Raw genomic sequence first — 27,714 nt, 5'->3', positions numbered from 1 at the left:
GCAATCACAACTATCTTGGAGTCACAGCACATCTGATTGATGCTGCATGGACACTGCAGTCATTTGCTTTAGCAGTAATGCCTACTGAAGAGAGATATTATGCTGAAAAATGTGTAGAGCATTTCTTAGATGTTGCGAAAGAATGGAATATTCAAGAAAAGGTAACAATAATTAGTACTAACGGTGCAATCAAAACTGCCATTAATCACAATTACTTTTTTTAAATCACAATTAATTTGTTTTGAGTTAATCACCGAGTTAACTGTGATTAATTGACAGCCATAGGTGAGAGCAATTAACCACTGGAACAACTTAAACTGTGGTGGATTCTGCATCACTGACAATTTATATATCAAGACTGGATGTTTTTTGGAAGATACGCTCTAAGAATTATTTTGGGGAAGTTCTGCAGTATGTGTTATATAGGAGATCAGACCAGATGATCATCATGGTCCCTTCTGACCTGGGACTCTATTGAGCAATTCTGTGATGTCTCACTGTGACATCCCAATGAACAGCAAGTAGTTTTTCCAATAATAATATATATTGTGACTCTGGCAGACTAGTTGCCAGCTTATGCCAAGGCATGTAGGCCTCAACTGAACACTAACAAATAAATAGCTGAAACCAGTCGGGCTCACCTGTGTGTAAATATTGTTAAAATAGATATTAGAGTTATAAGAATGTGTTTAGTTTTTAGACTTTATGAAATGCTTGTAGGATACTGCATGTATTAATCTCACTTACAACATCTGTACTCCATGATATAAAGTGGTATTAAATGTTTGCCTTGTAATCCTCTGCATTTGTGGAAGTCACCAAACAGGAAAGAAGCATTAATTAATGTAAAATGCTGGTTTCCTACAGAAGGTGTTAGTTCCTGCCCATCAAGACGGTCCATTGAAACCAAATGAGCCATTGTGAAACATCAAAGAACAAAGACTTAGTTAATTGCATTCCTCCCCTTCTTCCCCTCAGGAAGAGGAGACATTGCATGAACTCATCCCATCACCCTGAACTCTGAAAAATCCCTCACAAGAAGAAACTGTATCTCTTTGCTGCTTGGATTTTGGGACAGAAAGATTTCTAAGCATAAGCAAGGGATCCCCAGCTGCCTAGCCTGGGTTAGCCCTAAAGGAGATATAGAACCTGAATATTACAGCAGCTTCTATCACCTTTGGAACCTAAAACTGTAACTCATTCATGAGTGCTGTGATACAGGAGGGCCATGGAGCAGTGGTAGAGGGGAAATATATAAACCCTAGGCTAATTAAGGTGTGGTTCCCTGTAGACTAGGGAGGGTTGCTACAGGTTAATTGGAGCACCTGCAGTCAATTAAGGCCCTGTCAGGAACCTAATAAAAGCCCCTGCTTCAGGCAGACAGAAAAAAGGAGGAAGGAGAGAGGACTAGAGCTTGGAGGCATGCTGTGAGACTTGAAAGATCAGAGAACTGCCGTAAGGGAGACTCTACCCCAGTGTCTAAGGACTGACGGTACCCCACCCAAGGGGGAAGAGGGTAAGAACCTGCAGGAGTTGAGAGGGGCTGGGGGCTCAGAGTGAGGAGCAAATCCAGACTGCTCTCCTGCTTCCCTCCTTTACCACCTTCCCAGGCCACTGGCCAAGAAAAGTGCAGGACCCACCATACTAACATTGGCCATTTTGTCACAGTGTATATTTGTCTGCTTTAACCTTGTAAATAACTTATTTTTTTTCTTAGTTAAATCTTTAGATTGTTTGTTTATTATAGGATTGGCTACAAGATCTTTGGTATAAGAACTAGAATGCAATTGACCTGGGGTAAGTGATCTGCCCTTTGGGATTGGGAGTAACCTGAATATCACTGTGATTTTTGGTGTCCGGGACCATCTATCACAAAGGTAAGCTTGCTTAGGTGGCAGAATAGATTGGAATACCCACAGGCAACGTCTGACTCCTGTTTTAGTGCCTGAGGAGTTTATACTCGGTTAGTGAAATGTACGTATAGAACTCTCAGCCAGTTTGGGCTATATGCTGTTTCGTGACAGCCTGCTCTGAAATTGGTACTTATGCTTTTGAGCCACTGGAGGACAGCTTGACATATATAATACTTAACTCTTGCATAGAGATTTTCATTTCTAGATTTACAATGGATAATATGTATCATTATTGTCATACTCCCTAGTCAGGCTGCCCCTTTTGAGACCCTTTTACAGGCTTCTGAGTGCACCCCTCTTGAGTCGGAGGACTGTGCCTCTACTTCTCGTTGGGATGGGATCCTGTAACCCAACCACACACCTCCATGGGTGCCAGCTGTGTTGCCTACCAGCCCAACAGAGCTTGGGGCCCTCCTCCTGTGACCAGTAATAACATGCAATAACACAGAAGCAGATTCTCCAAAAGAAAGTGATTTATTTTGTCCAATTGGTACATAAGAGTATGAAGAGACCTATATTATTTTACTTATGCCTGGCATTCTCCTATCCCCTTTGTGGACTTGACTTGGTGTCCCTGTGCTCTCTGGGCACCAAGTTACAGTTCACTTGCTGCAGACTGTAACTCCCCAGTCACGCTGTGTGTCCGCCTTCCTACAGGCTGACTCTGTTACTGTCAGCTTCCAGCTGAGCAGACCACTCCCACTCGTACCCCATTTCTGCCAGGGGCATCTTTTTAACTCCTCAGGATATTTTGATCTCAGCCCTTGCCTTCGGAAGAGATAAACGCCTTAGTCTGGGTGGTTCTAGCAAAGTAGTTTCTTCCCCCAGCTGGTGGCCCAGCTCTTGTTCTTAACTTCTCTGAAGTGGGTACCTTAGAGGCTGTCTAGTATGTGTGTTTACCCTTCCTTGATTTTACTTTTACAGCCCCCTTTGATTTGATTATGCATTCAGGCAGGTAACAATACGAAACCGAACCAGGAAACAGGGTCACACATAAGATTAATAAGAATAATGAGCCATTTTCCTGATTTGTCACATCATTATCCCCATTTTAGTCACAAAGCAGATCAATGTCAGAGTCAGAAACAGAACTAAGGTGTCCTGACTATGACTCAAGCGGATCATGCTCCTTCTCAATAGTGGAACATCTTTAATGGAAGTAATTGTTTTGCCTGTATTTCTTTGGGGAGTGATGCAAAACACATGGTGAAAGCAGCTGCGGGGTAGCTATAGTAGTAATGAAAATTCCTTTTTAGCACAGCCTATTTCTAGGTAAAAGGTTTCAAACACAAATGTCTCCAATCTGACATTTGGAAGCTCAAATCAGCACTTAATATATAAGCAAATACATTTTTTTTTTGGCTTTTGGCCAAAAGCAAAATTTGGACACCCTAATAAGACCATCATGTTTGAAAACTGGGTTTCCCACATTTAATACTGACAACATGGATGAGGTAATGTCTTTTATTGGACCAGCTTCTGTTGGTGAGAGAGACAAGCTTTTGAGCTTACATGGAACTCTTCTTCAGGTCAGGTCATGTTTAATACTGACAGTTTGTCACAACATCCAAAATAAAACAAGTCTTTTTAATCATCCCTCTATGACTCTCTAATCCTGCTTGCAACATAGAAAATCCTTGATTCTGAACATCTTTTAAAATGTCTTTCTCTGATATTTTTCTGTATATGATATGCTCTTAGAGGGCACAATAGGAGAAGGCCATTTTATACAGTGAGGTAACTAAGCAGTGAACGCAGTATAGCTTAGTATTTGATTCTGCATATTTGCAAAATGAAACCTTATAATTTAACACTCAATCCTGTAAAATGCTGAGCCCTCTGGAGCCAGTCCACTGGGGCCAGACTGCTTAACACCTTGCAGGACCAAGCCCTTAGCAGGCATCACTGATTCTTACCTTTGCTGTCTGTAAAGTTCCGTATACTGAGGATGTCATTAAGATCCTGATAGTGGTTCTGCTTAATGTATGTTGTCTTCTCAGGTGTGTCCTGGAGCTGCATAGTAACCTCTTCTAAATCTTTGTCCAGCTGTAAAACAAAAACACAGTACAAGAAATCTAATGAGTGGGAACTAGGGCTGTCAAGTGATTAAAAAAATAAAACAATCACGATTAATCGCACAATTAAAAAAATTAATCATGATTGATTGTGCGATTAATCGCAGAGTTAAACAATAATAGAATACCATTTATTTAAATTTTTTTGATGTTTTCTACATTTTGAAATGTACTGATTTCAATTACAACAAAGAATAAGTGTACAGTGCTCACTTTATATATATTTTTGATTACCAATATTTGCACAGTAAAAACCAAAAAAGATAGCATTTTCATTTCACCTAATACAAGTACTGTAGTGCAATCTCTTTATCATGAAAGTTGAACTTACAAATGTAGAATTATGTACAAAAAAACTGCATTCAAAAATAAAACAATCTAAAACTTTAGAGCCTGCAAGTCTACTCAGTCCTATTTCTTGTTCAGCCAATCGCTCAGATAAACAAGCTTGTATACATTTGCTGGAGATAATGCTGTCCACTTCTTGTTTGCAATGTCACCTGAAAGTGATAACAGGAGTTCGCATAGCACTATTGTAGCTGGTTTTGCAAGATATTTACACGCCAGATGCGCTAAAGATTCATATGTCCCTTCATGCTTCAACCACCATTCCAAAGGTAGTTCAGGCTGATGACTGATTCTGCTCGATAACAATCCCAAGCAGTGTGGACTGACGCATGTTCATTTTCATCATCTGAGTCAGATTTCACCAGCAGAAGGCTGATTTTCTTTTTTGGTGATTTGGGTTCTGTAGTTTCCGCATTGGAGCGTTGCTCTTTGAAGGCTTTTGAAAGCATGCTCAACACCTCATCCCTCTCAGATTTTAGAAGGCACTTCAGATTCTTAAATCTTGGGCCGACTGCTGTAGCTATCTTTAGAAATCTCACATTGGTACCTTCTTTGCGTTTTGTCAAATCTGCAGTGAAAGTGTTCTTAAAATGAACATGTGCTGAGTCATCTGAGATTATTATAACATGAAATATATTATGTGAACGCCTGTTCTCACTTTCTGATGACACTGTAAATAAGAAGAGGGCACCATTATCTCCCTGTAAATGTAAACAAACTTGTTTGTCTTAGCGATTAGCTGAATGAGAAGTAGGACTTGTAGGCTCTAAAGTTTTTTGCATTGTTTTGTTTTTAAGTGCAATTATGTAACAAAAAAATCTACATTTGTAACTTACACTTTCATGATAAAGAGGTTGCATTACAGTACTTGTATGAGGTGAATTGAAAAATACTGTTTTGTTCAGTTTTACAATACAAATATTTGTAATCAAAAATAATAATGTAAAGTTAGCAGTGTATACTTTGTATTCTGTGTTGTAATTGAAATCAATATATTTGAAAATGTAGAAAAAACATCCAAAATATTTAATAAATTTCAATTGGTATTCTATTGTTTAAGAGTGCGATTGAAAATGCAATTAATTGCAAATAAGTTTTTTAATTGTGATTAATTTTTTTGAGTTCATCACATGAGTTAACTGTTAATCAACAGCCCTAGTGGGAGCCATTAAAAACTCAAGTCACTGCTTCCAGTATCTGCAGTAAATGCATAGCTTTCTATAATTAGAATAGCAGACAGCTTGGCATTGCAATTACTGCAGTGTGTCAAATAGTGAGTTTTAATAGCACGCCTATAGTACCTCCAAAAGTCATGCTAAAGGTACCAAAATGAGTTAAAGTGGAAAGCTGTTCAGATAGGACTCTAAATAGCCAATAATTATGGTTATTTGCTAGAGATAACATACACATGAAAAGAACAAGCTGCTGTGTCATTTAGTACTTTTCATTTTAGTTAAGCAAATTTTACTTCACATGACATTGTCGTCTTGCTGAGTAAGAGTGAGTCCCTTGGACACTGGCATGCCTTGTATGGAAACCTCTTAATTTCATTCACTGCACATGCATTACAGATGTACTATAGGTGGCTACTACATTGATTTCTACAGCAAGCTGAACGCAGCCCTTTGTAGGAATTCTCAGTTATTTTTACATTTGACCTTGTCTGAGTCAGTGCAGCAGCAATGGACAAATATTCAGTCATTTAGCAGATTCAGTAATCAAATAATATATGAAATGTCAAAATATGTAAAGAGAAAGCATTTAAACAAGAGAATATGATCATGTTGTACAGGAGTTAAGACTAGGAGATCATAATGGTGCGTCTGGCTTTCATATTTATGGGAGGGATTCTCTGTGCTGCTCCTGACCCTGTATGCCACTGAGCCAGCGTATGAGACCCTAAAGGCACCACAAGGAGCTCGGAGAGAATTCCCCAGTGTAGGGTCTATGCACAAGATGTGTGTTGGGGTGGAATGAGGCATGTTAGAAGAAGCTGAGTGATCTCCATAGTGTACATTGCTATACCGGTTATGGACACTGTGGGGTACACAGCCCAGGCAGGAAATGCCAGAGCTTAGGTCAGCCCTGGCCTATTTTAAGTTGTGCTGGAAGCAACACTTGCCCATAACCAGCCAGAATCCTGAGAGTGCAAATGTGACCCTTTTCTCCCTGAGCTGCTTTTGTGTCCTGTGCCTCCTGGAGTCATGTCTCTCACACTCACCCTATGAAAACATTTTCTTATAATAATAACAAAGTAGCACGGACATAAGTAACTCATTTGTTTAGTTTTGGCAATTAAAAAAGGAACTTATCCAAACTGTTGCATCATGGATGTGACCATAAAGTCAAGACTACAGGAAGCATTTCATTCTTTTAAATGAGACAAGATGGGTGAGATAATATCTCTTATTGGACCAACATCTGTTGGTGAAAGACAAGCTTTTGAGCTTACGCAGGATCTGAAGAAGAGCTCTGTGTATGCTCAAATGCTTGTCTCTTTCACAAAGAGAAGTTGGTTCAATAAAAGATATTACCTCACCCACCTTGCTTCTCTAATCCTGGGACAAACTACATTCTTTTAAATGCTATCTTCACTCCCTTTTAACCTTCTCAGAGAAACTCCTTTTATGAGGATGTTTTTCTGTAATTCAGCTCAGAGGTGGCATTTTTGGAAGGTTTGAAGAAAATCAAGCTCATCATTTCGGAATGACAGAGTTGAGAAAGTTCCATGCTTTCTGTGATTTGAAAATTATTTTCTAACTTTTTAGATCCTTCATAACTCACTGACCAACCTGCCAGTCAGCTGGCGGCCATTCAGTGGCTGTTTTTCGTTGGCATTGTCCTTGGTACCAGCCTCCAGGCAAGGGGAAAAACATCCTGAACTCTTTGAAAGCATCCTTCAGACTGTAGGAAGAGAGAAGCAAAGACCTCTCCCCAGCAACATGCCTGGAAGATCAAGAGGGAACACTGGCCTGCTGCACTTGCACCATAAAGGAATGTATAGAAACAAAGAATGACCTCCCCGAGGGCTAGAGTGTGCTAGTAGGTACAGTCCTGAGTAGGGAGTAGAGCAGGGTCTGGATTGTGATTACTCCTGATACTTACAAGGGACTCCTTGTACCACTCTCTTTATACAATTTTAGGGACAATCTGTCCCCAGAATTTGATCTGGTTCTAGAACTGAGACTGTAATAATGAATTAAGGTGTGCATTTAACTTTACATTGCTTCTTTATAAATCTCAGATCCGGAACATGATGAAGGTAAGATGTAGAGGTAGTCACAGGCTTTAATAGAATGAGCTCTCAGTTCTTCTGACACTGGAACTCTTGATTGCTCTTAGCAGGTTTTGGTATCTAGTTTAATCCATATAGACAAAGTCTGAACAGAAAGAACTTCTACTCTTGGACACCTCTGCAAATGCTATGAAGAACTAGTATGATTTCCAACATGATTTGTTCCTATTCTGGTAATAGCTAAGTTCTTTTTACATCCAATTTACATAGTCTGGCCTCACTAGATATACTCGAAGGCTCTGATTGGCAGACTAGGAGCTTGATGCTATAATTCAGATGGAATTCTGACACCATCTTGGGCAACAATTTGGGATGAAGATTTGTCTTTGTGGGAAAAAATGTAACAGGAGAATTTCTTTCCCTCTCTCATTGACCTAACTGCATTAGGAGGGTTATGAATTGGTAGGTACAAATGCAATAACCCTTTTAAGAAAATGTTTCACACGAGGGTGAGTAAAACAGATGTCAATGTCACATGAGAGTGGTAAGCAGAAACCACCACCAGGTGTAATTTAATCATGCAGTAGACAAGCCAATCTTCATTAAAAATGGCAAGAATTCTAAGATGAAAGGGATGGAGCAGGTGAGTGATGGGAGAAAGCAGAGTTGGGTGGCCGGGATTAGGAGGAACTGCCCTAGGCTGGGCAGGGAGTGGAGCACTGAGCTGGGGAGGTGTCAGTGAGTGACCAGGATGGTCCTGGGGGTGAGGGGAGAGTTGGGGAGGGGTGCAGGGTGAGATATTGGGGATAAGTGGGGGTGCTGGGGGGAAATGGGGTGAGTTGTGGGGGCTGTGGGGGAATAGGGGATGTTGGGAAGTGTGGTCAGTGGGGCTGAGGGGTTGGAGTTGTGGTGAGTGGGGTATATATCAGGGCTGCTGGGATGTGTGTAGGGCCTGTCACAACAAGCAAGGACTGGTGGAGGATTGTTGGGGCATACCTGGGTGGAAGGAGAATTCTGGTGTCTGTGTGTGGGTGGGGACACTTTAAGAAGGAGGGGCCCTCCAATTACCATAGTGCACAGTCCCAAAATTCTTTAATCTGACCCTGCTCCTGGCCTTAAACTTCTGTGAATAATTTGTAGTACTAGCTGTGGAATTAGCTTAACTAGCAAATGTAAAAGCCGTTTATTCTTCTAAATAAACATTGACACAGCGTTGAGAGATGGTGGTGAAAATGGTTCTGTAGGAAGGTGGGAAGAGAAGATGTGAGGGCAGCTGGCGCTGCACACCTTTTATAACAGGGAGCAGAATGCCTGGAACTATGACCACTGACTAATTGCTTTAAAGTGGGTCAGGGACTCAGGAGGCTCAGTGGTTAATTCCTACAATGTGGATTTGCTAAGGCAACCAGATAGAGGAGAACCTTGGCTTTCCCTAGTGAGTGCACACTGTGCCATCTGGGTTGAATCGGGCTCCAGGATCAGCTGCAGAAGGGTGACAATGGGAGCAAGGACTTTTATACCCTCTTGCTGAATCGGGAGGTGGGGCAGGCAACCCACTGCCCTAAAAACCTTACCAAGGACCTTAGGTGGCAGCAGGTCCCCTTGCCAGCTCTCTGAAGACAAAGCTGCTGTTTCCCTTAACATGTCTCCAAGTCAGAAGGGAGACCCACACCTGTTGAATTTTGATATTTGCATTCAGAGACTAGAACACCACACAAGTATTAGGCCATGCTAATAGGAATTTTATAGTATGGAAGTGGCAACCAAGATCAGAGTCACATTTTGCTAGGCACTGTACAGACACAGAGGCACAGAGAGGTGAAGTGACATGCCCAAGGTCATACAACATTTAAGCAGCAGAAATGGGAACAGAATCCAGATGTCCTGATCCACAGCACAGTATCCACTAGACCACCCTGCCTCTGCTACCTCAAAATTGGGGTATTGGACCAACTCAGTAAAAGTGGAACTATTATTGGGATGCTGCAAGGGACAATAAAAAATGTCAATATACCATACCTACTCTTTGAGTCCCATGGTGGTCATGATATAAGGTTTGCACTCTTACAACTACATCTGCACGACTAGAGGTGTTCAGTCTGTCTACAGGTAGCATAGGAGTTAATGTACCTGTTGTGAATTCTCAGAAATGAGGGAAGTTGCATGTAAAGCTGATACAGGTGTCATCTGTGATATAAAGTCTCATCTATCATAGTTTATAAGTATGACAATACTTATGATTTTAATTTTTTCCCCACTTGTTAACCATCTTTCTTTAAAAACACAGGATAAAATTATGAGGTTTTAGTTGAAAAAAAGAGTAAGGTTAAGCTTTGTATGGCTTTATGGCTATGCAAATAAAGTATTTCATCCACAGGACAGATTTATCTGGTTTAGTGTATACAATAAGTGATACCTCTGTGATTTTCATTCTCAAGCGGTGGTTTTCTGACTGCAGTCCTTCTAGCCGAGATGTACTGGCTTGATTGACACTGGTGACTGATGTTGATGTTTTTGAGTCTTCTTTCTTTTGATTTTGAGTGAATTGGAAACGTCTGTTCTGAGTGGCCGCATCAGGATTTGTCCTCAGTGTGATTAACTGAAAGGTTTAAAAGCTGTGAGAAATTCTGCAGAGGATTTTATTTTTATATCAGTTTCTTCTGGGCCCCCAAATAAAAATAATAGAAGGTACACTTTACTTTCCACATGGAGTACAATTTCTCTGACCATGCAGACTATTTGTTGAGCAATAACCTTGCAAGATGAACTGTTCCATTTTTTCCAATTATTGGGAAATGTTTCTTTAAGTTCCAGTTAAATATATTATTTTTAAGCTTTACTGCATCATCCCTTGTTAGTTCTTTCCTTTCATTAATATTTTCATCCTTCAAAGGGAAACATTCAACCTAAAAATCACACTTCTGTCTGAAAATTTCTTATACCCTATAGTTCCAAGGAATGTGGTGAGCAGAGAGAAGCCCCAGACAGAATGAGAGAGAGAGGTACCGACAGAGTGAGCACAAGGAATTTAGACAGGGTGGGAGTTCAGCAGCAGGGGAGGAGGAGTAGGCTGCTTAATTAGCCATTAGTAGACTAAAAAAATGAATAGCCATTCAAATAAATTAAATATACCACATTTTTTAAAAAAGGTTAATCTCAAACTTAAAGATAAACCCTAGCAGCCAGTGACAGAGAGAACCCCCCACTTTAAATACGAAGGTAGAAGGTCAGCAGCAGTTTAACAAGGGTGGGGGCTACCCAGTTTACTTCAGAGAGTGCAAACCTTTGACTATTTACCAAGTGACACATGTATAAACCCACTTCAAGCCTCTCGCGGCCCTCAAGCACAGTATAGCCTATTAAGGACAAAGCTGACGAACCGGTGGGGCCTACACAGATAGCGAATTAGTTGAAGAGACAGCATATAAGGACATGGTAGTGCTGTCCCACCTCAGAGCTGGCTCCCCTCATCCTGCAGTTAGGGAAGTCAGTTTCATGAGCCAAAGGACTGGAGGGAAAAACGCCCCTCTTTGGGACTCCACTTCCGATACAGGTGGAAGAGGCTGATTAGGCACTGAAGTGATCCATCCAGAAGATGGGGTTATAAATGAGAGATGTAGACAGGCTATGGTAATAGGCTACATTTGAAGACAGCAGGTTGTAATTAAGTTAAGCTATTAATGACTATTGTATCCAGTTTTTATAGTTCTACTCCCAGACACACAAACTGCATTAAGATGGAGTTAAAGTAGAGCCTGAGTAACTTTTTCATGAAGCAGAAAAAATATCACAGTTTGAAGTGAACTAAATTCAAATTGGAAATAATACAGAAAGAGTAATTATCAGAAGAGCTGACCAAGGAATGTGGTGAATTCTGCATCACTTGGGAGTCTTTAATTCAAGATTTGGATGTCTTGCTACAAAGATGTGTTCCACTTCATCCATATGTTAGATTAAATGCAAAAATCAGAAGGTAAAATCTATGGCCAGTGTTATACAAGATGCCAGACTAAAGTATCACAATGGTCCCTTCCAGCCATAAAATTTAACCAATCCTCTGTTGCTCTGTACAGTCATTTTCAGCCATCCAAAGTGGGTGTCAGATGCTACTGAATTAGAAAGATAGAGTTTTACATCAACTTTGTACTCACTTTGTACTGGTGTAAAATATTAGGATGCATAAGAAATTGGATTAAAAATACCATGGAAAATGTTTTATTACCATTATATCAATCAATGCTATGCTGTCATACAGAATGCTATGCTCATTTCTGGTCACCCTATCTCAGAAAGGATATAGCAGAAGAGGGGTTCAGAAATGCCTGACAAAAATAAACAGGCATGGGAAGATTTCTATATGAAGAGAGATTAAAACTATTAGGACTGCTTATTTTAGAAAGGAGATGAGTAAGTGGGGACATGTTAAAGGTATACATAGCAAGAAAAAAGGGACTTTAAAGGCAGCAGATTTAAAACTTGTAATAGGAACAACTTTTGACCCAATTAAACCTATGAAGCTCATTTCCATGAGATATTAATGGGGCTAACAATGTAATACTATTAAGAATGATTGGTCTTTTATATGGATAAGAAGATCTTCCAAAGTTAGGTAGGCAACAATATATTGGATATGAATCTGCGTACTTTGGGGTATAAGGCAACCTGTAGGTGAAGAAAAGTTAGGACTAAACTTCCCTCTGATCTAGTTATTCCATTATGAGCTTTCTTGCACTTTCTTCTGAAGCATCTAGTGCTGGCAACAAGTTACTTGACTAGATGGACCGCTGGGCTAGTATGGCAATTGCTATGTCCTATATCCCAAGCTAAGATAGTTGAACTGAAAGAAAGTAAAGAGAAAATGGTTTTTCTCTTTGTTCAGTCGTTTACTTTGTGTATTTGACAGTCATCTGTATAGTCACTGTTTCTCGTGGGCAGTCAGTTACTCCCTTCCAGAAATCACTCTTACAGATATCAACATAATAACTTTTTAAAATAAGAATTATTTTTTCAAAAATAAATAAATTAAAAAGCCACTTTCAGGGAGACCATCTTTACCTGGTATGCCATAAAGCTGGAATTTTAAAAAGTCATTTTAAAAAAAAGTCACGTGATCGATGTCCCTTTAATTAATGCTCAGTTAAGAAAGGTTGTGATACCCCCATCTACAGGTGCCACAACTTGCCCATGCAGTATCAATACAGCCTCTCTAGTCATACAATTAACTACCCTGTAATTATATTCTAGAACTGATTTGACAGATTTATTATTTATTATTATTATTTAATTTTAGGGTAGCACAAAAAGGCCACTACCAGGTTGGGCCCCATTTTGTTAGGCACAGTGCAAACACTGTAAACAATAGTCCTTGCCCCCAAAGAGCTTAGCATCTAAAAGACAAGACATAACAGGGGGCAGAGACAAACAAGTGGGCCAGGATGGAGGGAAGGGGAAGCAGGACAACAAACCTAAGATGGTATGCACAGTTTTTAGCCCTTCAGGAGCAGTGATCACAGCACTCTCCCTGACTAGCCACGATTGGGCTTCAGTATTCTGTATATATTATGGCAGAGAGTTCTGAGGAGGGATGTGAAAAAGGACAATTTGGTGGCTTTATGGATTTTCCCTGGGAGCTTGGCAATAAGATAATAGATTGATGGGGTGGGGTTGAGATTTTTTTTATGCTCTGAGACATCACTGCATGTTTGCATCATGAGTGGAAGGAACCTGAGGAGAATGAGAAGCTGAGGAGAAGGGGTGAGTCAGCCTAAGAGATGGGAAAGGATGGGAGGGCAGGGGCAGGTGGAGGGGTTAGAAGAAAGCAGGGAAGCTGTCTCAGTGTCTGTGATAGGGGAGAGGGAGGAGCGTGTGACGGAGTGGTGTGATAGGGATGGTTTCGTCAGATTTTGTCAAGTTGTTTTCCTTTGAAGAAATCAAGAAGATTCTATGGGGAGATATGCATTCATATTCAATTTGTCATTCACCAGCACTCCTAAATCTCTTGCTTCATGGCTGTGTTTATGAATAGACTCTCTTAATTTTATGGCTATGTTGTAAGTAATTCTTCTGTAGGATCCAGTATAAAAGTCAGATTATACAACCCTAGAGACTGAACTACTCTAACTGCAGAATGCATAAAGTACTACTGGTAAGCTAATGTGACATTCCACCCATGTGTCTCAACCCTCACCTACTGGGACCACTTTTAGAGGAGAATTAGTAGTTCAGTTCCTGCTCCCATTTGTACTTGGTTTATCTGCTGAAAATACCAATCACTGCCAGATTTGTTAGCAGTTTTGTGGTTTGGACACCTGTTCACTAAGAACTGGTTTTTCTTCTGGCTAGGAACAGATGCCACAAACTTACTTTACATAAGCCACTAAAGAATCATTGACATTTGGTCATTATTAACCTTAGTTGGATTGGACCTGGTGCCCTAGAAAGGCTCCCAATTTCTGAGGCATCCAGTCTCCAACTAACAATATGAAAGGCATCCAGGATACACATTTCATTTGTTTATTTTACTTCAAAATATCAAGTAGATTTCCAAAACTTGAGGTCTTTACTAAGTCAAACTCCCATAGGAATCAATTTCCCTTTGACTCAGATTCTGTTGGACTCACCTTGACTAGCACCTCACTTCACAAGTACCCCACAAGTGAATGGGACTATTTGTGGAGTGACATAAGACTCTGGCTCTTTGTGAATTCATTCTGATTCATTCCACCAGTGCATAATAAATATACCAGAAGATCTCAAAGATAATAAAAGGCACTTAAATCTTGTGTTTCAGGGCACATCTACATGGGTCAGGAAAGAATTCCTCTCTCCTTCCATCATCAAATTGCACAGTTGGTGAGATGCATTAGGCTTTTTTGGGAGGGTCCCCCTTGGACACATCAGATATTGGCCACTAACATAGGCAGCATCCCAGACTTGATGGACCAATAGTCTGTTTTTATATTACAAATCCTGTGTTCCTATGAGAGTCTATTATGTGGCAAAAAGAACAGGAGTACTTGTGGCACCTTAAAGACTAACAAATGTATTAGAGCATAAGCTTTCGGGGGCTACAGCCCACTTCATCAGATGCATAGAATGGAACATATAGTAAGAAGATATATATATACACACTTTGTATGGCAACTTCCAACTTATGTATATACATACAGATATCTTCTTACTATATGTTCCACTCTATGCATCTGATGAAGTGGGCTGTAGCCCCCGAAAGCTTATGCTCTACTTAATTTGTTCTTTTTGCAGATACAGACTAACACAGCTGCTCCTCTGAAACCTGTTATGTGGCAACCATTCCTGCTGTGTCTGAGTGCCTCACAGTCCTTAACATATTTATCCTCACAGTGCCCCTGAGATGTCGACCAACACTCTTTTATGGCTGTTTTACCGATAAGGAACTGAGGCATAGAGGGTATGTCTACACAGCTCGTGGCAGTGAGCCTCCCAGGCTGGGTCGACAGATTTGGGCTTGAAGGGCTCATGCTATTGCACTAAAAGTAGCTGTGTAGGTGGTGTGGCTCAGGCTCTGGGAGCCTAAGGAGAGCAGTGGACTCCACAGCCCAAGCTGCAGCCTGAGCTGGAACTTCAAAGCACTGTCTACACATCTGTTTAAAATGGCAGCACAAACCCCGCGAGGCTGAGTCTGTTGACCCAAGCTGCTGTGGGCTGTGTAGACATATCTAGAGAGACTGAGTAACTTGCCTTAGGTCACATAGCATGTCTGAGGCACAGCAGAAAATTGAACCCAGGTCTCCTAAGCCTCTGAATAGCACCCTTCCCCTCTTACATTCCTTAAAAGAAGGAACCAGAGACCTATTCAAATTACAGATGCGAATCATTATTTCCCACAGACTTAGTGAGATAGTGAAAGTGTATGCATTAGAAATGTATGTATTTAAGTTCTTGTACATTTTGCTTTATGCATTCATCTCTCTCCAAAATCTCATGGAAGTTCACTCCCTCTCCCACTAGGGCTCAGAGATAATTTAATGCATAACAGATTGGCTTGATTTAGAAATCTCACATATTCCTCTTGCTTGTAGGAGAAATGAAATTAATATAGAATTACCATACAAACATCAAGTAACAATGTAAGTACTAGCATAAATGAATTCACTTACCTTAGGTACAAAAACAAGGCAGAGTGTAATGGTACTGCAGAATATAATGACTAAAGCAACAATGCAGAATTGAACATTGGGTTGGTCCCGAGTGAGGAATGAAACTGCAGCTCCAATAATACACATGATCCCCACGTTGTATACGCTCATCCCGATGTATTTGCTGTCATTCAAAGCAGGAATGCTGACATTTCGAGTCTCCCATGCTAAAAAACAACCAAATAACTGAAATGGCAAAAAGAAAAGGAAAAAAGGTCACCGTTATAACACAATACCACTAGTTTACATGAATCAAAAAAGTAGTTTTTATTACAAACTGTTATATATTTGGGTATGGTATTTCTCTATGAGCAGTTTATGGATTGTTGACAGATCAATACAGCATTAGGAACCAGAGATACGAATCTGCACAGCACACGATATCTAATTCAAAATACACTAACTTCTATCAGTAACTACAAAAATTAGATTCATACTGCTAATCCAACTCTCAAGAGATAAATGTGAAAACTATATTAGCAATCAGAAGAGATGGGACTGAACTTCCCCAAAGTTCAGGGTAGTTTGAATCTAGGCCCATCTTTAGCCATCAGTAAAGAAATATCATTACTGCTTTCATTCAAGGATTTCATTAAAACCCAAATATGGGATGCAGAATTCATTTAGGCTTTTTTTCAGCAATGACTGAGAGTCCTAGTCAATCATTCACTGATTATCACCTCCATTAGTAAACAGCGGTGCTGAGAAACATCCTGTGACACCATTCAGACCTGTCCAGATAGAAACACCCACAGAAAGCAGCACATCAGCTGCTAGGACAACAAATGTGATTTATTTTATTGCAGGAGGCGCTGATTGTGACCATTATATTTAGGTGGCCTAACACCTAGTATAAAAGATTCTTGTGACTTTTTTTGACAAGCTCTAACACCGCCATTGTTTACAACAGGCCTTTGAAATTCAGTAGAGGGCATGCCTTTAGGCTTCAGCAGTGGTTCTCAACCTTTCCAGACTACTGGACCCTTTTCAGGGGTCTGATTTGTCCTGTCTACCCCGAGTTTCACCTCACTTAAAAACTACTTGCGTACAAATTCAGACATAAAAATACAAAAGTGTCACAGCAACCTATTACTGAAAAATTGCTTACTTTTCTCATTTTGTCCGTATGACGTTTTAGTCTGTACTGACTTCGCTAGTGCGTTTTATGTAGCCTGTTGTAAAACTAGGCAACTATCTAGATGAGCTGATGTACCCCCTGGAAGATCTCTCCATTCCACCAGGGGTACGTGTTCTCTGGTTGAGAACCACTTGGTTAGAGAAGCACCTTTTCTTTGAAATTCCATTAAGGTTTGGCTGAGATATAAACTTCTGAAAATCACCACTTCTCTCCTCTCATTTACAGTCCTCAGGAAAATTTTGGCAACCTGCCAGAACAATAACTGAACATTATTGCAGCAGCAGCAGGAGGAGGAGGAACTCTGGGGACCAGACAGCCTTTCTGGGACTGGGGAAACTGGATCAGACTCCCCATGGCACATGGCCCCCATGTTCCAGCCCACCCCAGACAGACCAAGTCTCCCAATACAGCAGGGAGACTCCTGTTTGCAACCAAAACCTCCTCATTCCCAATTTAATGTTATTTCCTGGATAAAAATAACATTGCCTGGAATCCGTGGCAGCCACACATGCACATCAGCCATTGTTTGGAGAAACTCTAGCCAGAGCTGTCCCTTGGGTAGTACGAATCGGGGTGACAGCTCCAGGCTTTGGGGGGCCATGCAGGCCGGTGCGATTAGCTGGCGCAGTCGGTCCCAGAAAAGACAAATCCGTCACTTCTGCACCAGGCCCTGCCGCTCTGGGCCCCATGACTTGGGGGTCCTCACGGGCTGGTGTGATTGCTCAGCACAGTCAGTCCCGGAAGAGACGAATCCATCTCTTCTGCCCCAGGCTCTGCACCCCGCTGGGGATGGCCCTGACATATGGCAGATGCACAACATGCTGGGTAATGTAGCTGACATTTGCTCTCCTTTTGGTTCAACCAATGGGAGTTCAGGAGGGGCAGAGTTGGATGGGCTTGGTGGCCAATGGCACAGTGGAGTGGAAGCTTTGAAGAACAGGGCTGCAGTGGTGGTGTGGAGCCCTGACAGTGTGAAGTGGAGTCGGGTATGGGGGCGGTGGCAGTATGTCAGGGAAGGGGGGGTCATGCCCAATTCTCCCCCAGGCCCTGACCACTGCAGGGAGTAGATAGATAGGGAGTTCAGGGAGGGGGACACAGCCCCACTCACTCTGGGACTCAACACAGCGGGAGGTGGTGGGGAGGGGTTCATGCTCCTTTCTCCTCAGGCCTTTGAGTGCAGCAAGAGGGCTACCAGGAAGGGAGTATAATATCCCCTCCTCTTCTGGGACTTGGTGCAGTCAGGAAGGGGTAGACCTGTACAGTTCTATTCTGCTGCAAGCACCAGACCAAGAGTAAATGTCTTGTCTTCACTTCATTGGGTGTAAATGCAGCCCTGCCTCCTAGAATGTAGCCTACAGCTGAGCTTGGAATAGCCCCCACTGGGGGTGGGGCTGCAACGCTGCTTGCTTTGTTGTGTGTCCTACAGGGTGCAGGCATCGGATGTGCTGGGAAAGGGACAAGGAGACTGAATCATAGGCACTGATTCCATGGGTGCTCTGGGGCTGGAGCACCCATGGGGAAAAAGCAGCTCCCCGCCCCACCTCACCCCCCCTCCGCCCCAGCTCGCCTCTGCTCTGCCTCCTCCCCTGAACATACTGTGTGCCCGATTTTTTCCCCCCTAGCTCCCAGCGCTTGTGCCATGAAACAGCTGTTTCGCGGTGGAAAGCGCTGGGAGGGAGGAGGGGGAATGCGGTGCACTGGGGGAAGAGGTGGGGCCACGGCGGGGATTTGGGGAAGGGGTCCAATAGGGGCAGGGAGGGGGGGAGTTGGGGCGGGGACTTTAGGGAAGGGGTTGGAATGGGGGCAGGGCAGGGGCAGGGCAGGAGCTGACCAATAAGGTCAAGGATGGAGCAGGGACAGGGGCGGGGGGGGGGAGGGGCGCGAGCTCCCACTGGTGCCTGGGAAAGCTGGCACCTATGGACTGGATGGGAGTATTAGTGAGTGGGCAAGGGGATGGCAGTGGTGGTGTGTTAGCAATGGAGGTGTTGTGGGGCTGGAGGCAGGGCAGTGAGGTTAGCAGTGGGGGTGTTGGGAGGGCAGCAGGGGTGTTGGAGGCTGGGGTCTAAAGGGGTGGGATGTTTCCTGAAACTAATTTGAAAATGTTGATCAGTATGCCTCCTTCCCTTTGGGGGCACCATATGGGGAAGGGAGGGAAGAGAGAGAGTACCAGTGGATCATTCCCCCCAGGACTGCAGCCTTCCCCTGTTGCTAGTTAACGCAGCTAATCTGGTAGCTCAAGTAGTAGCAGTCTGTGCTGCAATGTCCTTGATGATGATGGGTTGTGGAGGGTGGAGGCTTACAGTTACAGTTCTGACCATGTAATTAAAAAGTGTTTTATAATGCATATGCATAAGGGGGCTGAATGAAGGTTGCAGAGAAAACCTTAATATGAAGGTTGATTACCTGTATCCAGTTCTTCAAAATGGACTCTGAATATTCATACTCTTGAATATGTGCTGACTGGTGTCACTGAATGGTGCAATCTTCCACTAGCAGTGCCTAGTCAAACACTCGCACGCCCCTTTCTGCCCCTACCCTCAGCCACCGAGCATTATTCTGAGGACGAGGCTATCAAAGGGAGGGAGGCAGCGGTTACCACCTCAGTTCCTTCCACTACTAATGCTGAGCCAGTAGAAAACAGGACCTCACAAAACAGAGGAAGGAGGGCAGGGCATGTGAATATGCTGAATCCATCTCAAAGAATCTCAGCTAGTGCTAAGTAACATTAAGTTCTTCTTTGACTGTCCTCTGCATAGTCCCTCTCCTGGTATAGTTTAGTCCATAGTACGCATTTTAAATAAGATGGTGGGTATGGAGCCCTAACTAAACAAGGACTGAAGCACAGATCTGCCAACTGTGCATCTGACCATATATAACAAATAATGTTTAATGAATATGTGTTTTGACTCCACATGGCTGCTGTACAGATTTCTAGTAGTAGAACATGTCTCAAACACCCCACCAATGCTGCCATCACCCTAGTGGAGTGTGCTTACAGCTGAAGAGTGGGAGATCGTGATGCACTCTCATAACTTTCTATTATACCCTGTCTGACCCATCTTGATTATGTTTGTGCTGATGCAAGATTTCCTCTATAGTTACCAGCATACGAAACAAGCAATTTATGCAAAGACCTGAAGTCCTTGTTCCTATTGAAACAGAATGATAAAACTCTTTTTGCATCTAAACAATGCAGCTTTGATTTGCTTTTACTCAAATGAGGTCTGGGAACAAACACTGGTAGACTAACGGACTGACTGACATGGAACTCAAGTGATTTTTTTTTTGGTATGAATCTAGGATATGGATGAAGGTCATAAATAGAGTGCCAGCCATTAAGGCATGAAGTTTACTAATCTTCCAACCCGATATTATTTCTATAATAAAAGCAGCCTTAATTAATAGACAAAATAAGGAACATGAAGAAAAGGTCTCGAAGGATGGATATATAAGCTGTGATTGTATTAAGTCCAATGGTGCAATAGAACCTCTTACTGGGGGTACAAATTTAGTAATCCTTTAAAAAACTTCATCATGGGAAAATATTGCTTTGAATATGAGAAGTTGCTGTTGCAGCTACACATACTTTTAAATACTTTAAATATGCTTTAAATATAACAATTTCTCTAATACAGTTTGAATAGGGGCTGACACAGGATTTATATCCCTATCAGATAGCCACAGCAAAAATCTTTTCCATTTTAACTTGTCTCCTGAGAAACGTTGCTACTATGGACAGACTCTGGTAAAGAGATGGGATCCTGAGGAAAGGCCAAAAGGGGAGAACGCTGAACTGGAAATGGTCCTGCCCTATGGCAAAATGAAGGTACTTCCGGTTTGATGGTCTTATTGAAATCTGAAAAGAAGCTTCTTTGAGATGGAGAGCAGTAAACCAATCTAGATAAGACAGGGAAGGAATAATGGAAACTAGAGTCAACATTCTGAAATGCATTAATCAAAAATACTTGTTTAGTTTCCTTAGATCCAAGATGGGATGAAGTCCTCCATTTTTCTTTGGAAATGGGAAATAACAGGAATAGAACCCTTGATTCCTGAAATTTATTGGAACCTCCTCTATTGCTCCCTTTGTTTACAGAGAATTGATTTCCTATCTTAACACTGAGTCATGAGAAGGGTACCCGAGAAAGGAGGGTGTGGGAAGTTGGTTTGGGGTGAGTGTGTTGAACTGGATGGAGAAACTGTTCTTTATAATGTAAGAACCCATCTTTCTGTGATGATCTTTAGCCAGTTGCTCTAACATTGGCTTAAACAGTCTCCAATTGTAAGGGAAATAGAAGCCAAGATTGGTTTGCTGCCCTGAATACCACTCCAAACCTGCGTCAGCAGGCAAAGAAATGGTTGTGGACAAAGTCTTCTGCTTCATTCTGGCTTTAAATGGTAATCTCTTATATGACTGAGACGTAGCAGTTATTGCTGTTGTTGTTGGTAGTGATGTCTACCTTTGTTGAAATAAGAAGAAGGTAGGTAGTTAGCTATTCAGATGTTTAGAGAGGAAGAAGAGATTAGCTTTCTTCCTAGAGAATCTAGTCTTTTCCCTTCTCTATTGCTAGGAGTAGAATGTACCTCCTGATCTTGATCTTTGCATTGTTGCCACCACTACTAGAGAATTTGGTGAAGGATGTCCATGAAAAAAAAATTCTACATATGGAATCTGGTAAAGCTTATCTATCTTGTTTGCAACTGGCTGTCAAGACAATGGGTATTCCATATTAATTTTGCTGGTTGCCATACTCTCTCCAACAGTGGCAGAGAAACTTTATTTGTAGAAGTTTTTCCAGATATATCAAAAATGGGATGCAGTTTCTTTTAGTGAAAATGAAGGTTATTTCAATGTAGAAACCATTCTGCTGATTAATTCCTGGGAATGAATGGCATCCTCTGAAGGAGAAGGAGTTGAGGCTTCTCCCACATTTTTGTCTGGAGAGGATTCACCCACAGGTTCCTGGTCATGGGAAAGATGTCTGCAGAGAAACCTCTACCTTCTCCTCTTCATCATATAATTCATCATTAATTAGAGTAGGGGACTTGTATCCCATTACTGGATCCATTAGTGTAGGATCCAAATGTCTTGGATCTGAATGTGCTCGAGTGGATGTGCCCAATCCATATAACTTGGATCTGGATATCATAGATGCAGAAAGACCTCACCAGACTGATGGTGAACAGAAGGCCTGGCCCTGGATAGAAGTTGATATGGAAGGTCTGGAGCTGACCAGTAAGGTCAAGGAATTCATGGAGGCACTTGCCAGTCCTGCCAGTTTCGAAAGTTTGGTATCATGGCAGAACCAGGGGGATACCTGGGTTTGTAGTAGTCTGTGACCAATGGAGGTCTCTGAGATTGTGGTTCCAAATTATCCATTGGATCCAGTTGTTCGTCTGAATGTGGATCTGAGCCCAGATCTGACAACAAAATGATTTGGGTGGGGGGACTACTGAGAGCAGTATTCTTAACATGGACATTGGAGAAATCATCTGAGGAGAGTCCGAAGGTGTCTTGGGGGTGGAGGTAACATCATCTATGGGACATCTGATTTCTTTTTCTTGTGAGAGTGTGGGGATGGATTCCTGTCCAATCTTCTTTTCACTGTTGTTATTGTAGAATCCACTGGAACTGATTAGTGTGGTTCTGCAGACACTTGTATGTCTGCTGCATTTGATCTGATGAGTCTCCAGACAGGTGTTTAATCTTTGCTTTTTTCTTCCTTGGAACCGAGGGCTCTGGCTCCATGGAAGTTCTTGGCATCAATTGTTTACCTTCCATGTCTGATTTCCTTGATACTGGTACCTTCTTTGGTATGGGGGGGACGGGGTGTGTGGTCAGATGACTTTGTTACCAAGTGTTCAGTTTCTTTAGAACTGGAGTTTGTTGCTGAGAAGGATGGCTTACGTTCAAAATTCTTCCTGGAAACAGAAGGGCTCAGAGCTCACCCAGGCCTCATGTTTTTATCTTCCAGAGCCTTAGGAACTAAAGATCTGGAGGTTCTTGCTGACAAGACTTCTTGTTGAAGGAAGGCTTGGAGTCTCTTCTGCTTCTCCTTTCTGGCTTGCAGTGTGAAAGTGCTGCAGATTGAACAACAGGAAGGAGAATGTCCTTCTGCTAAGCACTTCAGGCAGCAAGCATGGGAGTCCACACCTAGGTAAACTGCCAGACACATCTCTTAAATCCATGCTTCCTGCTCTTCATGTCCACCACAAGAACAACGAAAACTAATACTAATACTAACAATAAACATATATTATCTATAAAACAACCACCAAGGCACTGTAACTATCTGTCTAAAGAATCTTGATTTGTAGAAGGCTCATGACTGTGTTAGCAGTGGAAGGAACTGAGGTGGTAACCATTGCTGTGCCCCCCTTTTATAGTCACACCCTCAGAATGTGCTCAGAGGTTGAGGGTGGGGGCAAAGAGGAGGATACAAGTGATTGACTAAGCACTACTAGTAGAAGGCTGCACTGTTCAATGGCACTGGTTGGTGCATATCCAAGAATGGGAATATTCAGAGGACACGCCAAGAAGAAACTGGCATTTCCTAACTTTTGAGTGCTTAACTTTGCATCCCTAATTATGTCCTTTTAACACTGTTCTTGTTTGTATTTAAAAATAGAATAATAAACACCTGCATGTTCATAATCAGAGAGAGTTGGTATTGTTACGACGACAATGTTCAATACCACTATTACTGTTACTACACGAATACAATTACAATACCGAGTTACTATATTAGTTCCAAGCCAGAATCCTGTAACTTTAATGAACAGAGTTAGTGGACAGTACATGCTTTGCAACCTGTGACACGTCAGGATTTCTAACATCTCCTGCTACAATCATCACTAATTACATATTTAGAATTTTTATTGAAATATGAAAAGATTCCTTTCTAAAAAGCATTAGTCTGGGAATACAGCCAACAAACAAAAATGATGCCAGCATTTACTACAAAGGCAGTTATAAAGAAATCAAAAACATCAATTATCTCTGAAAAATTGATTTGAATAGGGTTGTGGGAGTTGTGGTTTGACCCATCCTCACTTACAACTGAGCACAGCATGTAAAGCAGTTAAATATCCTCTAGCTCAATAAGAAAATACTTAATTTCTATGAAAACCGAAGAACAGGAAAAGGTTTGGGTGCAAATGTGTTTCTTTCATAATTGTATGTTATAATTTGGGGAGTTTATTCCTACTTCTCATTGGCATTTATGACAAAATACTTCTCTCTGGGAGAAATCCTTGTTTTTAAAAGAACCACAACTAATTATGGCCAGGGCAGTATTGAAACGGGCAAAGCAAAGAGAGTTGCCTTTGGCCTGCTGAGAGGACAGTAATGGTTGTTGCAACAGTTCTTGTTTGCCAATAAGAGTGACTGTACTGAGTCCAGCAAAGAATCTACCGGGTTCTACACTCAGGCTAACGAACTGGTGATCTGGTGAGAACACATTGCTCTTCTTTTTTCCCATTTGCCCTCCCCATGCTGCCTCCTTCCTTCCCAAGTGAAGAAGCCAAATTGGGGAAGGGTAGTAAAGACTGTGGGAAGCCTGCCACACTCTAAAATGCCATTTTTGAAGTTAAGATTGGGATCACGAGCTGCTAGTGAAAGATAAAGTCTGCAATTTACTGACAATTCCCATGAAAATTATGTGCCTAGCCACTTTTGAAAATCCCCTCTTAATGCTTATCTGCATAGTTAGGCACCTAAATACCTTTAAAAATCTGCCCCTTCCCCTCTTTGGTTCAATAGGTCCAGAGCTTGTTGATCTTCAGAACATGTTGCAACGTCTATTTTGGATCTTCTCTGATGATGTGGGTGGGGTGTAAAAGGCTGGTTTTCCCTTCTTGGTTTGTGGGTTGGAAAGTTCTGTAATTCCTCTTTTTGACATTATATTGATTTGGGCTATTATCTTTATCTGTGTTTTTAAATTATAATGTCAGTGTACTTAGCGAAACTGTGACTGTACAAATTGGAAAATAAAATAAAAAAAACCTCCTCTGAAGTAAATGGGGTTACACCACTATACCTGAAAGGAGAATCTGGGCCATTAACAGAAATTCACTGTAAACTGCTGGAAGATAACAGGACTGAGCAATATACGACATGGATTTATAAGGTTTAACTGACAAACTTGATTTTTTTTATAGAATTACAAAATTTGTGGATGACAGAGATGCAGTAGAGGCACTATAGCTTCAGTGTAGCAAAGCATTTAATGCTGCCTCTCAAACCTACACTTGCAAAATCATTTCCAATTACCTTATCACAAGTACTGTCACACAGAGTCCACAGTGTGTTGTGATAAATGTTAATGTGCTGAATTGTAAAGGGCATCTGCTGGGGTACTGCAAGAACTAGTGTTAGGTACAGACTTATTTAACATAACATCTTATTTAACAACAGTGATCTTGAAGAGGAAGTAGAGAACTTCTGTCGTATCTGTCAGTTTCTTTTCCTGAAGAACGGAATGCCTGCAGAGCTATTACGTAGCCATGTTAGTCTCAGGATATAAGAGAGACAAGGCAGGTGAGATAATACCTTTTATTGGCCCAAGTTGTGTTGGGGGAAGGGACAAGCTTTTGAGCTTTGCAGAGTTCTTCATCAGGTCTGGAGAAGGTAACCAGAGTGTCTGAGCTAAACATGAGGTGGGACAGATTGTTAAGCATTAAGAGGTCTCCTACAACATGTATGAACTCCTTAACTGAAGTGGGCAATTAAAGGTTGGCAGGCAGGGGTGTTCTTAACTGTTGTAACGAGCCATAAAATCAGTGTTGCTAATAAGTCCATGCAGATCTATTACCCTCTCACTGATTTGTTGGAGGGAGCTGAAACTGTTAATCACAGTGAGCCCTGGGCTGTGGGGCCTGCTGACCTACTTCCAGCTGCAAGAATTCTTCCATAGCCATTATATTTAATAATGTAATAACACTTATAATGAACATAGGTACTATGTGCACATAGGAATTTTTTTTCCTGAATGGATCCCTGAGTATGATCTGAACAATTCTTTGCTTAAATGCCCGTTTGATTGTCCCACATGTTTCCTTTGAGAGGCATGTCTGCTTATCCTCTGCACAAGGGATATGAGTAGGAGTGAGGAAAAAATATAACAAAGGAAGGTCACAATGAGGATATCAGATAGAAGCATAGAAAAACAACAGAAAAGCTGGCTACTATCCTGCAAAAAGTCAGGCCTCTCAATAATTGGAGGTCTGTGTTGTCACAGCTTTGGAAACTCTGCATATTAGACCAGGCTGCCGCTTTGCAGATTTCACTAGCTGTTTACAATTTGTATTGTAATAGACCCTGGGGGCCACTCTCAGGGATCAGGGCCCTATTGTGCTATTTAGAGACACAGAGCAAAAAGTTGGTCTCTACCTCAAAGACCCTATGGCTCTTTTCCTTGGGCTGGGATGCTTGGTTAGTTTTTTCTTTCCTAAAATCAAGACACTGGCAGTTTTTGACCTGCGGACATTTCACAGTCTTAAGTCACTGTAAAAATGGAACTGTAGTATTCCACATTTGTCTCTTGGTGACTCAAAATTAAAAATTACTTTACAAATAACACTAAAGAACTGGTTGAAATTTTTTCACTTTTTATTTTTTTCAACAAAAATAGTGTTTTGAGCAAAACAAAAAAAACTGAAATTTTTTAATTTTGTTTGAAATTTTCATTCTTTGAAATAAAATTTTTTGGAAAATCAAAAGGGTTTGTTTTCAGTTTTTCATTGAAAAAAAACATTTTCATTGGAGAATTAGGAAAAAACAAATAAATTTCCTGTGAAAAACAATGTGCAGTTTTCAACCAAATCTATAAAACTATGGTTTTTCTAAATACCACCACCTCAAATTCAGTCATGAAATTGAAAGACAAGCTGTGTTCTTTCAGGCTTCACGTCATCACCAATAATAGATTCTGTAGTCAGAACTTTGTTAACTCTTCTGTTGCTGATGTCTGAGCCAGAAATGTATCCAGCTCACTCTCCCAGATTTGTGTTTATGTTCAGTTCTAAACCAAAGTATTGCTTAGTTCTTGCAGGCATGTAGCCAAATATGAGTTGGAATACACAATGGAGGTGAAATTCACCCATTGGGGGGAGGCCCGCACATAAAGCCCAAAACTCCCACTATTGTCTTGCATAGGGGGTGCTGGTAGAGCAGCTGCATAGGCCTGTGGACAGGAGGCTACATTAACACTGAAAGTTCTTTAAATAAAACTTCCCACTTCATACCCTAGACTTCCAGCCCGCATAGATTGTAACAGCTTTTCCTTCCTTGTTTCTATGTAGACTGGGTCTTTCATCCCTAGATCCTAACTGCTCTTCCCTAACAGCTTTATAACAACTGAACTAAACCTGTGGCAAGCAAACACCCTTTAGACAACAGCTACCTCCTACAACTTCACATTATTTCTAGTATGGTTTCCAAAGGTTAGATTACAAGATTTTTAAAGTGATCTTTAAAGCACTTCTGCCACACACATACTATCAGTTTAAAATGTTAACAACAAATATATAGTTTATATATTTTTGCTAAATGAAATTAATGCCACAATGGAAAACAAATATGTGAGACCCTATTACAACCTTCTGCAGCTTCGCAAATTTGTTTTGACAGTTTTCCTGTGGTTCAGGTTGTAGGGGATTTATCCTACAAATCCATATACCCTAATGTATTTTTTCACATCCTAAAATACCACCATTTTTATACTGTTAAAGAAATATGTAGATCTAGTACCAGTTGATGTAAAAATCCCCCAATCCATAAAAAGCAAAATTTAAAAAAAAAAAAACAGTTGTAAGGTGGAACATCCAG

General features: G+C 41.4%; 1 protein-coding gene and 1 long non-coding RNA gene across 4 annotated transcripts in view; one reads left to right on the top strand and one right to left on the bottom strand.

Moving 5' to 3' along the window:
• Positions 1-27,714, bottom strand: part of GABBR2 (gamma-aminobutyric acid type B receptor subunit 2) — an 832,666-nt gene that overhangs the window by 26,327 nt on the left and 778,625 nt on the right. For 2 of the 3 annotated variants that reach the window (XM_037893394.2, XM_043540307.1), the window contains exons 15-17: positions 15,710-15,934; positions 9,988-10,170; positions 3,830-3,959 (exon numbers count right to left, since the gene is read on the bottom strand). In XM_037893394.2, the coding sequence (XP_037749322.1) occupies positions 3,830-3,959; positions 9,988-10,170; positions 15,710-15,934 (538 nt within the window). The remainder of the gene's footprint in view (positions 1-3,829; positions 3,960-9,987; positions 10,171-15,709; positions 15,935-27,714) is intronic. The other variant, XM_037893395.2, reaches the window with a different exon arrangement.
• Positions 1,289-19,567, top strand: LOC122464599. Its single transcript, XR_006288789.1, has 3 exons — positions 1,289-1,516; positions 17,112-17,711; positions 19,428-19,567. It is a non-coding gene; the product is annotated as an uncharacterized LOC122464599 (long non-coding RNA).

The sequence above is a fragment of the Chelonia mydas genome, chromosome 2 (assembly GCF_015237465.2).
Source record: "Chelonia mydas isolate rCheMyd1 chromosome 2, rCheMyd1.pri.v2, whole genome shotgun sequence".
In the NCBI taxonomy this organism is placed as follows: domain Eukaryota; kingdom Metazoa; phylum Chordata; order Testudines; family Cheloniidae; genus Chelonia; species Chelonia mydas.
This window is presented reverse-complemented; position numbering and strand designations above follow the sequence as displayed.